We start from the raw sequence: 15,732 nt of genomic DNA on the forward strand, positions 1-15,732 counted from the left end.
GAAAATTAACATGAAAGATAGCTTAATCAAGTGCTTTAAGCAAAAGTTTTCCCAAAAGTGATCTACTCACTGTAAGTACTGTATGACATCAATATGAGTTGTGAGAATATGAGAACCTGTCTGTTTGAATATAGGAAAAACATTATTCTTGATTGGTTTAGACTGGCTTTTAAAGATCACACTTAGCCCCAGAGTGAAGGTGCTATGGTTGGATTCTCTAATATTAAACCACGCTTCCAAGCAATGTGCATACATTTCACACACACACACACACTCTTAGCCTCAATCAGAATGATAACATCCTCCTTTTGATCACTATCAGTGTGTCTGCTTAATCTCTCTCTGCTCAGTAATTAACCCTGTGTCGATTCATATCAGTCATTCATTTTATGAGAGATGGGACGAATTGAAATTGGAGTGCAACTGTTAGCTAGCTTAACATGCTAATGGAACACAGTTAACTTCTCTCAGCTAGTTAAACATGCTAATGGAACAGAGTTAAGATCTTTCAGCTAGCTAAACCTGCTAATGTAACACAGTTAACATCTTTCAGCTAGCTAAATATGTTAGTGGTACAGAGTTAACTTCTCTCAGCTAGCTAAACATGCTAATGTTCCAGAGTTAGCTTATCACATCTAGCTATACATTTTTAATTTAACCTTTATTTAACTAGGTAAGTCATTTAAGAAGAAATTCTTATTTACAATGACGGCCTAGGAACAGTGGGTTAACTGCCTTGTTCAGGGGCAGAACAACAGATTTTTACCTTGTCAGCTTGGGGATTCAATCCACCAACCTTTCGGTTACTGGCCCAATGCTCTAACCACTAGGCTACCTGCCGCACCAACATGCTAACATGCTAATGTAACAGAGTTAACTTTTCACATCTAACTAAACATGCTAATGTAACAGAGTTAACTTGTCACAGCGGCAACCATTCCGGATGTGGCAGGACTTAACAGACTAAACATTTTCAATAAACGTTAATCAAATACAACCACCAACTGTTTGCTTATTGCTGTTGATATAAGATGGCGACTTGGCGCAAATGTGCATGTGCCCATTGAATCTCAACAAGGAAACAGTCGGTGGTGGTATTTGATTAATGTTTATTGAAAAAGTATGGATTTCCGCAAACAAAGAAAGGCACGCAACTATAGATAACAAACATAGGTACAATGGATGTAGTCTGAGCCAGATTCCACAAAGCCTGGTTTCATCTCCATGCCGTTGGTGAAGTTCATCATAAACTTGGAGTGGAGTATAGTCCGCTAGGCAAGACTAAGCTAAATGTCTGCAGAGCTAACATTCTAAGTCTCCCATTCAACGTTAGCTTCCTGTGATGTGACTGGTAACATTTAACTGTCGCCCCCCTTTATGTATGGTTTCACAAAGCCTTTATAACAGCTTCACAAGACATACTTTGTCAAACTGTAAGGTGCCAATTTTACCAGAACTTATCCATATTCTAATTTTAACTTTGCCATGAAGTCTTTGTCAAGATCATGCAGTTTTTGTCATTCTATTCTCGTGTTCGCTGGCTGTACGCACCTGCAAGTCACGATCGGGAGGCAGAAATTAATTACACCAATTTTCCCCCAGAGATAATGAGTGTCTATTGTTGGTAAGGTGGTAGAGACTGCGAAAGAGAGAGAGAGAGAGAGTTTATTTGTATGGAAATGAAATGTATGTGTGTGTTTGGGTCTGTTTGAAGGAGGGAGGGTTGGAAGGATAGAGAAAGAGAGACCTGAGGTCAAGCCATTGATCCATCACTCGGTAATCTTATCATGCTCTCTCTCAGTAATCCAGTGTTCGCTCAAATGACAGATTCTTTGAATACTATAGATCCCTAGAACGTTTTCAATGGACCCAGAGATTGAGGACTGGGGATGATATTTGTTGACTTAGCTTTGTGGCTTTGAATCAGATCCTTCACATTGTCCACTGACTGTGTATGGAGCATTGTCTTTAGATGTCCCTGGTCACACGATGCCAGTATGTGCCTACTGTAGTCAGTGACAGTGTGATCATAAGATTAGATTGGTGTGCGGTGCTGAAGCTTGGGAGTGTTACATAACAAGTACCGTCCAAATGACTATTGAGTCCAAGTCTCTATCTCTCTATCTCTCTCTTTCTCACGTTATCTCTCTATCTCTCTCTCTCTCTCTCTCTCTCTCTCTCTCTCTCTCTCTCTCTCTCTCTCTGTCTCTCTCTCTGTCTCTCTCTCTGTCTCTCTCTCTCTCTCTCTCTCTCTCTCTCTCTCTCTCTCTCTCTCTCTCTCTCTCTCTCTCTCTCTCTCTCTCTCTCTCTCTCTCTCTCTCACCAGAGGACCTATCACATCCACAGTAGTGTACGGATAGACACTGTATGAGATACTGTTAGCCCACTGTTGGTCAAAAGGAAAAGGACATTCTATAGCAGTAAATGTCTGCGTGTTCACCCAAGGTGTTCAGAGCTAATGTATGTGCTTGGTAGTTGCTACAACAACAAAAAATTCAGTCCTTGCTGTGTCAAATCTTGAAAGCAGTAATGTCCAGCAAAAGTGAATCTCTTTTTTTGAACCCTGAATTGATTTAAAGCTGTTTATGGGGTAATTTTTCATGTTTGAGGTTCAGCACATTTTTATCTAATTTTCTAGGAAAATAAAATGAGTGAATGCAGAACCAATCAGAATCCAAGGAACGCTTTTAACTTGACCTCAGAGTGAATACACTCGCATCTCATGGATACACACGCATGCACACGTGGTTGCGTATACACACGTGCGCACACATACACACAGTCAGTTAATTAAGGTCATCCATCCCAGCTTTCACTCCCACCAAACTTTTACAGCTCCTGTTATTACGAGCACTCTGAAGCTGTGACCTTCCCTGATGTTTCCACAGACCTATCAGACTGTTGATTTACTCACGCCTACAGACTGGACTGACTCCCAGTGTCCGGGTGTGTGTGTGTGTGTGTGTGTGTATGTGTCCCGCGCGCGCGTGTGTGTGTGTGTGTGACTGACACACTCAGACTGCTCTAGCTGCCATGGCTTAATCCCTCAGATGGCCATCGAAGGCCTCTGTCTAAAGCTTCAGATCTCCAGGCTTGAACTCCTATTAGCAGAACACCAGGATCAGTTAGAATTCAGCCAGCGTTTATTGGTCAGATATTTAACATTCTATGTCTGTCCTATTCTTTCCAGCTCTCCTTTGCAGCAACAACTCCTGTTCTGGCCGACAAGAAGAAGTACCCCAACTTTTTCCGAACGGTTCCGTCGGACAACGCGGTGAACCCAGCAGTGGTCAAGTTCCTCAACTTTTACAACTGGAGCCGCGTGGGGACCCTCACACAGGACGTTCAGAGGTTCTCAGAGGTGAGGGAGGATATTATGATTTTATTGGAAATTATATGATATATCATGGAGATATCGTGATATTACGATATATCTTGGAAATATCGTGATATTATGATATATCATGGAGTTATCGTTATCGATATATCGTGTACAGACGTGGGGGGTTTTCTGTGTATTTGAGTATTTTCAAATACACAGCCCAAAACAAGTACTTTTATTTGAATATTGGATTGGTTATTTGTAAAAAAACAAATAGTCAACCAAATTGTATTTGAAAGTATTTTCAAAAACTTATTTCAAATACTATTTTCAAATGCTTGGGATAAATGTATTTGATTAAGTGTATTTCCAGATACATTCCAATATTCAACTACTTGTTTTTTCAAATGAAGGTTATCTGAATAGTTCTTCGAAATGTATTGAAAAGTAATTGAAATACCTGAAAGAGAATTTAATCCCAGGTCTGATCGTGGAGATATCATTATGTTACGAAATATCGTGGAGATATTGTAATGTAATGCTAAATTGTGATATTATAAGATATATTGTGGGGAAATTACAGGTAGGATTGTGATGATAGTGGTTACTTCTAATGCAATTTTAACATGCACACAGAGAGTAACTTGTGTTTTATGACTTACTGAGGACATTACTGTTTATATATTCCCTGTAATGTTAGTACACAGCTGCTGCATCCTTTCAAGTCCTTCTAAAAATACATTACATTTTTGAAAGTGGCATTTTAACATCATCTCTCAACACAAATTACTTCCTTTCCCAGTGTGTGGTAAAGTTCTTCTGGGAAACATGAGTTACATTATCCCATCTGACTCACCATGCATGGTCACTGTATGCAGGCTTCAGGCACCCACACCCATTACTCAGAACTGGTACACACATCAATACCTATCACACAGAACTGGTACACACATCAATACCCATTACACAGAACTGGTACACACATCAACACCCATTACACATAACTGGTACACACATCAACACCCATTACACATAACTGGTACACACATCAATACCCATTACTCAGAACTGGTACACACATCAATACCCATCACACCGAACTGGTACACACATCAAATTATTTTTTTACATTATTTTTATTTCACCTTTATTTAACCAGGTAGGCTAGTTGAGAACATGTTCTCATTTACAACTGCGACCTGGCCAAGATAAAGCATAGCAGTTCGACACATACAACAACACAGAGTTACACATGGAATAAACAAAACATCCCGTTAATAATACAGTAGAAGAAAGAAAACAAAAAGTCTATATACAGTGAGTGCAAATGAGGTAAGATAAGGGAGTTAAGGCAATAAATAGGCCATGGTGGCGAAGTAATTACAATATAGCAATTAAACACTGGAATGGTAGATGTGCAGAAGATGAATGTGCAAGTAGAGATAGTGGGGTGCAAAAGAGCAAGATAAATAAACAAATACAGTATGGGGATGAGGTAGTTGGATGGGCTGTTTACAGATGGGCTATGTACAGGTGCAGTGATCTGATCAATACCCATTACACAGAACTGGTACACACATCAATACCCATCACACAGAACTGGTACACACATCAATACCCATCACACATAACTGCTGTGAAAGTCCATTGAGGAACTGTTGTCTCCAGGGCAATGTTGAGGCATGTATGGTGGTTAGGGTTAGGGTTAGCTAACATAGTGGTTTGGATGCACTGTTTCTGTTGTCTACTGACGTTCCACAGTAGAATAAATGTACTGAATAAATGTATGTAATTCCACACCAGCTTAATTTCCTATGGAGCTGGGGTATTTCATATCTAGTCTATTCACCGAAACAAAAACATTTGGGCTTCTTTCCCCGACTTGTCATACATCTAGAAAGGAATTTAAACATGTGTGAAAACAGCACATCACCATAACAGCACCAACACCCCAGCGTGCCACAATACCCTGTTTGTGTATCAAAGTGTGCATTTGAAAATCTATCACTTGTGACTGGAGAGCGTGGCGTTGTCTGGCGTTGTCAGGCTAGTTGAAAACAATCTGGTGCTGAGGGATAAGAAGACACGCTGTAAATCTGTGGAAGAGTAAAATCCCTTTATCTGCCACCTCCTGATGCTGCCGTTGGGCTTAGAACAGGGAGAAAAACGGAAAGGCGTCCTGATTCAATCAACCTGCGATACCATTTGTCCTTAATCCTGATTTACAAATATATGCAAGAATGAAAACGCCATTTTCTTCTATTTCTTCCGTTCTCCACTCAGATTGCTACGTTGGATCTAGCAGTGGCCAGATATTTTTTAGATAAATTATAAAAGGATTTAGGATGGATTGAAATGAATACATTTTACCATAAAATAGAAAAATAAATGAATTTGTTCTGCGTTTGATTGTGTTTAAATGGTCCAATTGTTCCGACAAACCTGTGCATAAGATTCTTTGATAATTTATGGCTGTATTTCATAGCTTTATCCAATTGTGATTTCATATATTTTCCAGTTTTCTATACTGAGCTACTATCCAGCCCATTTTCAGGAACTGACAGTACTGTAGGTGTTTTTTCAGTAAGTCAATAAATCTATGCAACGTCAATCTGACAAATGATGTGAGGATTTCATGGTTTTAGATTTAGTTTCCCAGGATTTCCCCCCGTCTGTCCTGTACCCACTTTTGCTATCTGACACCTTTCAGGAACCTACCAGGTTTTTCCCTTGTACTGTCTACCAATACATGGATTAAGATCTGTTTTGAATCACACTCCACCAGATTAAGCCTCAATCACATTTTTTATGTTAGAGATTAGATGACAAGAGATGTCAAGGTCCCTGCTCTTTGGGCAGTGGAGTGTGTGTGTGTGTGTGTGTGTGTGTGTGTGTGTGTGTGTGTGTGTGTGTGTGTGTGTGTGTGTGTGTGTGTGTGTGTGTGTGTGTGTGTGTGTGTGTGTGTGTGTGTGTGTGTGTGTGTGTGTGTGTGTGTGTGTGTGTGTGTGTGTGTGTGGCTAGAAGGTCGGAGGTCGAACACAGCTCAAACAAGGAGAGGGACCGACTTCGGTGAAAGTCGTGACAGACTGTGATGACGATACGTAAAATAACGACTGTAATTACATTGCATAAAATAATGACTGTGATCACGTTGCATAACATAATGACTGTGATCCCATTGCATAACATAATGACTGTGATCACATTGCATAACATAATGACTGTGATCACATTGCATAACATAATGACTGTGATCACATTTTTAAACCTTACAATGTAATTACCTTACTAAGAAATCTTAGAAAATCACTGAGATTTAGAAAATTACTTTGAAAATTACTAAGAGTCTTAAACAAGGTAACACATGTAATAATGCGTTGGTTCTTGGAAGTGTTCATGTTGCCATAGAGATTCATGTAGTTTTGTGTTATGGCTATCTATTATTATGCTGTAATGTCCATCTAGGGATCTAGACCAGTAAGCCACTTAATCATTTGTCATCTGCAGCAATGCCAGAACGCAAAGCCAGGAAGCTCAAACTTCTGCCCTGTTTTAGTTAGCATGAGAGTATGACTGGCGTCAGAGGCTAAACCAGGGGATTGACCTCGCAATATGACGCACGAGCTGGCAAACGGACACACAGACACCTACTGTAGACACACAGACACACAGATAAACAGACACACGCACATGCACACACACAGACTTGCACACACATGCACACACACAGAGTTTATGTGTGAATGTGTACATGAGAGTTTATGTGTGTATGTGTACATGAGAGTTTGTGTGAATGTGTACATGAGAGTTTATGTGTGAATGTGTACATGAGAGTTTATGTGTGTATGTGTACATGAGAGTTTATGTGTGAATATGTACATAAGAGTTTATGAGAGTGAATATGTACATGTGTGTATGTGTGCATTTATGTGGGTTTAATGTTGGACAGTGTGTGTGTGTGTGTGTGTGTGTGTGTGTGTGTGTGTGTGTGTGTGTGTGTGTGTGTGTGTGTGTGTGTGTGTGTGTGTGTGTGTGTGTGTTGGTGTGTGTGTGTTGGTGTGTTGGTGTGTGTGTGTGTGTGTGTGTGTTGGTGTGTTGGTGTGTGTGTGTTGGTGTGTTGGTGTGTGTGTGTGTGGATTATGGGGAATCCCAGGCTTGAACAGACTGTAAAGGATATTTTTGTCCCTTTCTCCCCCTTTCCTCTCTTTCTTTCACTCTGATATAGACCCACACACACACGCACGCACGCACGCACGCACGCATACACGCACGCACGCACGCACGCACACACACACACACACACACACACACACACACACACACACACACACACACACACACTCACACTCACACACAAATACGTCACCCAAATCCAAATACCTCTATCCTATTGTCAGCAGGTCTCTACCGTATCCTGTATCCACTTGCCATCCCTACATTCTCCCTCTCTGTAATTCCATAATCCCCTCTTGCCATGCCCTGTGGGTGGGTAGCGGGAGGGGGCTGTGAGAGGGAGGGGGCTGTGAGACGGCATGTTCAGGAATCAGAGTCTGCTTCCCAAATGGCTCCCTATGTCCTTTATAGTTCACTACTTTCTACCAGGGCTCATAGGGAACAGGGTGCCATTTGGTACGGATCTCAGGTGCAGCCTGCCAGGCTGAATGGGGTCTGGGAGGCTGATCTCAGCTGAGGCCTGCCAGGCTGAATGGGGTCTGGGAGGCTGATCTCAGGTGAGGCCTGCCAGGCTGAATGGGGTCTGGGAGGCTGATCTCAGGTGCAGCCTGCCAGGCTGAATGGGGTCTGGGAGGCTGATCTCAGGTGAGGCCTGCCAGGCTAAATGGGGTCTGGGAGGCTGATCTCAGGTGAGGCCTGCCAGGCTGAATGGGGTCTGGGAGGCTGATCTCAGGTGAGGCCTGCCAGGCTGAATGGGGTCTGGGAGGCTGATCTCAGGTGAGGCCTGCCAGGCTGAATGGGGTCTGGGAGGCTGATCTCAGGTAAGGCCTGCCAGGCTGAATGGGGTCTGGGAGGCTGATCTCAGGTAAGGCCTGCCAGGCTGAATGGGGTCTGGGAGGCTGATCTCAGGTGAGGCCTGCCAGGCTGAATGGGGTCTGGGAGGCTGATCTCAGGTGAGGCCTGCCAGGCTGAATGGGGTCTGGGCGGCTGATCTCAGGTGAGGCCTGCCAGGCTGAATTGGGTCTGTGAGGCTGATCTCAGGTAAGGCCTGCCAGGCTGAATGGGGTCTGGGAGGCTGATCTCAGGTGAGGCCTGCCAGGCTGAATTGGGTCTGGGAGGCTGATCTCAGGTGAGGCCTGCTAGGCTGAATGTGGTCTGTGAGGCTGATCTCAGGTAAGGCCTGCCAGGCTGAATGGGGTCTGGGAGGCTGATCTCAGGTGAGGCCTGCCAGGCTGAATGGGGTCTGTGTGGTTGATGGTAAGGATGGGTCATGACAGGAAGCAGACACCTGCACAATGCTGCTGGGTGTTACTTGGGCCATTACCTGGATTACTTCTGTACTGCATGTGTGCAGAAGTGTGTGTTGTGTGTGTGTCAGAGATAGAGAGAGAGAGCGCACACACACACATGCAGTCAGTCAGACAGACAGACACGTGTACGCACGCTCACACAAACTCACACATACAAAACACACACTGGTGTTCTGTAATGACCTTGTGTGTGTGAGAACACTGCGTCTCTGTTTGTATAGGTGGCTTAGGTGGGGTTTTGTGTGTGTTTGATGGGGATAATGGGTTTGAATTGGAGGCTTCACAAAGAAATATGTCTCTGGGTTTTAATGGGTTTTTGTGAATGTAAAGTAGCTGTTTTCCTTCAAAAACATGTTGCCCTTCCATCGGCCTCTCTCTTTCTCTTCCTCTCACAGCCTCTCTCACTTACACCGTAAGGAATCTAATACTGAACATAAATATAAACGCAACATGTAAAGTGTTGGTCCCATGTTTCATTAGCTTAAATAAAAGATCCCAGACATTTTCCATACTCCCCCCAAAAATGATTTCTCTCACGTTTTTTGCTCAAATTTGTTTACATCCCTGTTAGTGAGCATTTCTCCTTTGCCAAGATAATCCATCCAACTGACAGGTGTGGCATATCAAGAAGCTGATGAAACAGAATAATCATTACACAGGTGCAGCTTGTGCTGGGGACAATTTTGTCACATAGCACAATGCTACAGATGTCTCAAGTTTTGAGGGAGCGTGCAATTGGCATGCCGACTGCAGGAATGTCCCCCAGAGCTGTTGCCAGATAATTGAATGTTAATTTCTCCACTATAAGCCGCATCCAACATTGTTTTAGAGAATTTGGCCTCACACCCGCAGACCACCTGTAACCAGGCCAGCCCAGGACCTCCACGTCTGTCTTCTTCACCTGCGGGATAGTCTGAGACCAGCTAACAGGACAACTGATGAAACTGTGGGTTTACAAAAAAAATAAATTCTGCACATACTGTAAAAAAAAAAACGTCTCAGGGAAGATCATCTGCATGCTCGTCGTCCTCACCAGGGTCTTGACCTGACTGATGTTCGGCGTCGTAACCGACTTCAGCTCACCTTCGATGGCCATTAGCAGTGTGCTAGTGAAGTGTGCTCTTCGTAGATGAATCCCGGTTTCAACTGTACCGGGCAGATGGCAGACAGTGTGTATGGTGTTATGTGGGTGAGCGGTTGGCTGATGTCAACATTGTGAACAGAGTGCCCCATGGTGGAGGTGGGGTTATGGTATGGGCAGGCATAAGCTACGGACAATGAACACAATTGCATTTTATCGATAGCTATTTGAATACACAGAGATACCGTGACGAGATCCTGAGGCCCATTGTCGTGCCATTCATCCGCCGTCATCACCTGATGTTTCAGCATAATAATGCACTGCCCCATGTCGCAAGGATCTGTTCACAATTCCTGGCAGCAGAAAATGTCCCAGTTCTTCCAGGGCCTGCACACTCACTAGACATCCAGTTCCCTCCAATATCCAGCAACATCGCACAGCCATTGAAGAGGAGTGGGACAACCTTCCACTGGCTACAATCAACAGCCTGATCAACTCTATGTGAAGGAGATGTGTAATGCTGCATGAGGTAAATGGTGGTCACACCAGATACTGACTGGTTTTCTGATCCATGCCTCTACCTTTTTTTTTAGGTACCTGTAAGCAACAGATGCATATCTGTATTCCCAGTCATGTGAAATCCATAGATTAGGGCCAAATGAATTTATTTCAATTGACTGATTTCCTTATATGAACTGAAACTCATTAAAATCTCACAATTTGTGCTACCCATAAGTGAGAAACCTACATGCCAAGTTGAGACCATATATTGTGTTCCTTACAGGTTATAGAAAAGACAAGAAACGATCTGTTCAGACTGCAGTCCTACCTACCTACTACAGGTTATAGAAAAGAGCCGAAGCTATCCGTTCAGACCAGTCCTACCTACCCACCTACCCACCTACCTACATACCTACCTACCTACCTACCTACCTAGCTACCCACCTACCTACCTACCCACCTACCCACCTACCTACATACCTACCTACCTACCTAGCTACCCACCTACCTACCTACCTACCTACCTACCTACCTAGCTACCCACCTACCTACCTACCTACCTACCTACCTACCTACCTACCTACCTACCTACATACCTACCTACCTACCTACCTACCTACCTACCTACCTAGCTACCCACCTACCTACCTACCTACCTACCTACCTACCTACCTCCCTAGCTACCCACCTACCTACCTACATACCTACCTACCTACCTAGCTACCCACCTACCTACCTACCTACCTACCTAGCTACCCACCTACCTACCTACCTACCTAGCTACCCACCTACCTACCTACCTACCTACCTACCTAGCTACCTACCTACCTACCTACCTACCTACCTAGCTACCCACCTACCTACCTACCTACCTACCTACCTAGCTACCTACCCACCTACCTACCTACCTACCTACCTACCTACCTAGCTACCCACCTATCTACCTACCTACCTACCTACCTAGCTAGCTACCTACCTACCTACCTACCTACCTACCTAGCTACCTACCCACCTACCTACCTACCTACCTACCTAGCTACCCACCTACCTACCTACCCAACAACCTATTTACCCACCCACCTACCTATTTACCTACCTACAGGTTATGGAAGATTTGTTTTTTAGTATGTTACCAGTAGGTTTCCTGAAGGAGAAAGACTCCACTTCTATGTCAAAAACAATAAAACAAAAACACTACAGTAAATACTATGGTAATTTATGCAAAAATACTACAGTAACTACTACAGTATAGTACATTCCACAAAAATACTACAGTAACTACTACAGTATAGTACATTCCACAAAAATACTACAGTAACTACTACAGTATAGTACATTCCACAAAAATACTACAGTAACTACTACATTATAGTACATTCCACAAAAATACTACAGTAACTACTACAGTATAGTACATTCCACAAAAATACTACAGTAACTACTACAGTATAGTGCAGTCCGCAAAAATACTGCAGTATAGTACAGCACGCAAAAATACTAAAGTAAATACTGCAGTGATTCAGAGGGGTTGGGTTAAATACAGAAGACACATTTCAGTTGTACAGCTGACTAGGTATCCCCCTTTCCTTTACAGTATACTACAATCCGCAAACAACTATATTCATTACTATTGTACCTATAGTTTTTTTAAATACAGTATTTATACTATAATTAACTGTAAATACTACAGCATACTACAGTAAACACGACAGTAAAATTCACAAAAACACTACAGTGAATACTATAGTACTTATACCATAGTTTACTATAGTATTTTTTTCATGTGGGGTTGTCCAACATTAGCTCAATGCTCTGCTATGTGTAGACAACAACTTGGCAAAGTTACTGGATCAATACAAGCTGGTTTTGCTCTTCAGGAACAATATGTTGGAGCAGACAAGCTAATACATTTTGTTCTGATGCTGTCAAGGATCTACGGGCCTAAATCAGACATAAACAAGGAGACACTTGAATACACTGACAGACGGTTTCTCAAGAGCGTTTCCATTTGATAGATGTCATGTTCCTTCCATTCCCGCAGTGGACAAATCCATCTGCGACCCCACAGAATGTCTGTGTGTGAGTGAGTGTATGTGTGTGTTTGTGTGTGTGTGTGCATGTGCATGTGCATGTGCATGCGCACGATCTTACCCACATTCCTACGTGTGTGTTTATCAAACCGGCTTAGTTCAACAGTACATTTTGTCATAGCTGTTGAGAATTGAGCATAGAGGAATTGGTGGTTGAGCTATAGCTAGCAGTTTGTGAGGCCAATAGAATGAATCAGGGAGAATGAGTGTGCCCTGGTTGTGTCTTTATGGCACCCTACTCCCTACAGTTTGTAGTACACTTCTTTTGACCAGAGGCTTATGGGTTTCCTGATGGGCCCTGGTGAAAAGTACTTATTAGGGAATAGGGTGCCATTTGGAACACAGCCATAGTTCACAGAAAGATGACCCACTACGGGAGTCAACATGGCACAGGGAGGCAAACCTCTTTCTCTTCACATTATCATCTACCCCCCACGTCCATTACCTACCACTGTGTTGGCTCAATGCATCAACTATATAGTAGCTTCCCAATGAATAGAGGGTAGGGGGCCAATATGTCCTAGATATGCTGTTTACAAGTGAAGTACACAGATACACATATGCATTAACACACAGACACCCCAAACACAAAATTACTGACTCACGCCTCGTGGCTCTTAAAGCCTTTTTCACCTTAGAATTTAACACCATAGTACCCTCCAAAATCGTCATTAAGCTCACCCTGGGTCTCGACCCCGCCCTGTGCAACTAGGTCCTGGACTTCCTGACGGGCCACCCCCAGGTGGTGAGGGTAGGTAACAACATCTCCACCCCGCTGATCTTTAACACTGGGGACCCACAGGGTGCATTCTCAGCCCTCTCCTGTACTCCCTGTTCACCCATGACTAGGTGGCCATGCACGCCTCCAACTCAATCGTCAAGTTTGCAGACGACACTACAGTGGTAGGCTTGATTACCAACAACGACGAGACGGCCTACAGGGAGGAGGTGAGGGCCCTCGGGGTGTGGTGTCAGGAAAATAACCTCACACTCAATGTCAACAAAAGAAAGGAGATGATCGTGGACTTCAGGAAACAGCAGAGGGAGCAGCCCCCTATCCACATCGACGGGACAGTAGTGGAGAAGGTGGAAAGTTTTAGGTTCCTCGGCGTACACATCAAGGACAAACTGAATTGGTCCACCCACACAGACAGAGTGGTGAAGAAGGTGCAGCAGCGCCTCTTCAACCTCAGGAGGCTGAAGAAACTTCTACAGATGCACAATCGAGAGCATCCTGTTGGGCTGTATCACCGCCTGGTACAGCAACTGCTCCGCCACAACCGTAAGGCTCTCCAGAGGGTAGTGAGGTCGGCAGAACGCATCACCGGGGGCAAACTACCTGCCTTCCATGACACCTACACCACCCGATGTCACAGGAAGGCCATAAAGATCATCAAGGACAACAACCACCCGAGCCACTGCCTGTTCACCCCGCTATCATCCAGAAGGCGAGGTCAGTACATGTGCATCAAAGCAGGGACCGAGAGACTGAAAACAGCTTCTATCTCAAGGCCATCAGACTGTTAAACAGCCATCACTAACATTGAGTGGCTGCTGCCAACATACCGATTCATCTGTAGCCACTTTAAAAATGAAAAATTTATGTAATAAATGTAATAAATGTATCTCTAGCCACTCTATACCATCTACTGCATCTTGCCTAAGCTGTTCGGCCATCACTCATTCATATATTTTTATGTACATATTTGTATATTCTTATTCATTCATTTAAACTTGTGTATAAGGTAGTTGTTGTGAAATGGTCGGAACTAGAAGCACAAGCATTTCGCTACACTCGCATTAACATCTGCTAACCATGTGTATGTGACAAATAAAATTTGATTTGATTTGACCTGCCTAGATATTGCTGTAGTACACTGTAGCATTTCCTGTAGCTGACTCACAATGCTTCCTGTTTATGTGTCTATTCTGGTTCACTTGACAGGTCACTGCCGGGTTAACTTTCATCACATTACACGGTAGTGTACTCAACCCCCCCTCCCCCCGCTCCAGGGCTGGGCCTAACCCTCCTAACCCTCTGGAGTTCCCCTCTCGCCTCGACGGCTAGTTAGCCTTCTGCTGCAGACCTCCTCTCTGCAGCGCTGGAGCCCTGCAGCCCCTCTGTTTAAATCCTCACTTTAAGAGATCCCGCCCCCCGTGGGTTCTCTCTCTCTGTCTCTCTCTCTCTCTCTCTGTCTCTCTCTCTCTCTCTCTCTCTCTCTCTCTCTCTCTCTCTCTCTCTCTCTCTCTCTCTGTCTCTCTCTCTCTCTCTCTCTCTGTCTCTCTCTCTCTCTCTCTCTCTCTCTCTCTCTCTCTCTCTCTCTCTCTCTCTCTCTGTCTCTCTCTCTGTCTCTCTCTCTCTCTCTGTCTCTCTCTCTCTCTCTGTCTCTCTCTCTCTCTCTCTCTCTCTCTCTCTCTCTCTCTCTCTTTCTCTCTCTCTCTCTGTCTCTCTCTCTCTCTCTCTCTGTCTCTCTCTCTGTCTCTCTCTCTCTCTGTCTCTCTCTCTCTCTCTCTCTCTCTCTCTCTCTCTCTCTCTCTCTCTCTCTCTCTCTGTCTCTCTCTCTCTCTCTCTCTGTCTCTCTCTCTCAATTTATATTCAAAGGGCTTTATTGGAGTGGGAAACATAATTTCTAATTGTTTATTTCACGTTTGTTTATTTTAAATTGCACTTGCTTTGGCAATGTAAACATAACAATAAACATTATACTCATAAATGTTTTAAAATAATATTAAATATCAAATATTAAAAAATGTGCAAATAGTTTAAGTACTAAAGGGAAAATAAATAAACATAAATATGGGTTGTATTTACAATGGTGTTTGTTCTTCACTGGTTGACCTTTTCTTGTGGCAACAGGTCACAAATCTTGCTGCTGTGATGGAACACTGTGGTATTTCACCCAATAGACATGGGAGTTTATCAAAATTGCTTTTCAAATTTCTTGTGGGTCTATGTAATCTGAGGGAAATATGTGTCTCTAATATGGTCATACATTTGTCAGGAGGTTAGGAAGTGCAGCTCGGTTTCCACCTCATTTTGTGGGCAGTGTGCACATAGCTGGTCTTCTCTTGAGAGCCAGGTCTGCCTATGGCAGCCTCTCCCAATAGTAAGGCTATGCTTACTGAGTCTGTACATAGTCAAAGCTTTCCTTAGTTTTGGGTCAGTCACAGTGGTCAGGTATTCTGCCACTATGTACTCTCTGTTTAGGGCCAAATAGCATTCTAGTTTGCTCTGTTTTTTTGTTAATTCTTTCC

General features: G+C 43.6%; 1 protein-coding gene across 1 annotated transcript in view; it reads left to right on the plus strand.

The window, feature by feature from the left end:
- The window catches only part of LOC129820202 (gamma-aminobutyric acid type B receptor subunit 2-like), a 437,561-nt gene that overhangs the window by 247,387 nt on the left and 174,442 nt on the right, over positions 1-15,732 (plus strand). The window contains exon 3 of the mRNA XM_055877203.1: positions 3,191-3,361. Coding sequence (XP_055733178.1) covers positions 3,191-3,361 — 171 coding nt within the window. The remainder of the gene's footprint in view (positions 1-3,190; positions 3,362-15,732) is intronic.

This window comes from Salvelinus fontinalis, chromosome 22 (genome assembly GCF_029448725.1).
Source record: "Salvelinus fontinalis isolate EN_2023a chromosome 22, ASM2944872v1, whole genome shotgun sequence".
Lineage (NCBI taxonomy): Eukaryota > Metazoa > Chordata > Actinopteri > Salmoniformes > Salmonidae > Salvelinus > Salvelinus fontinalis.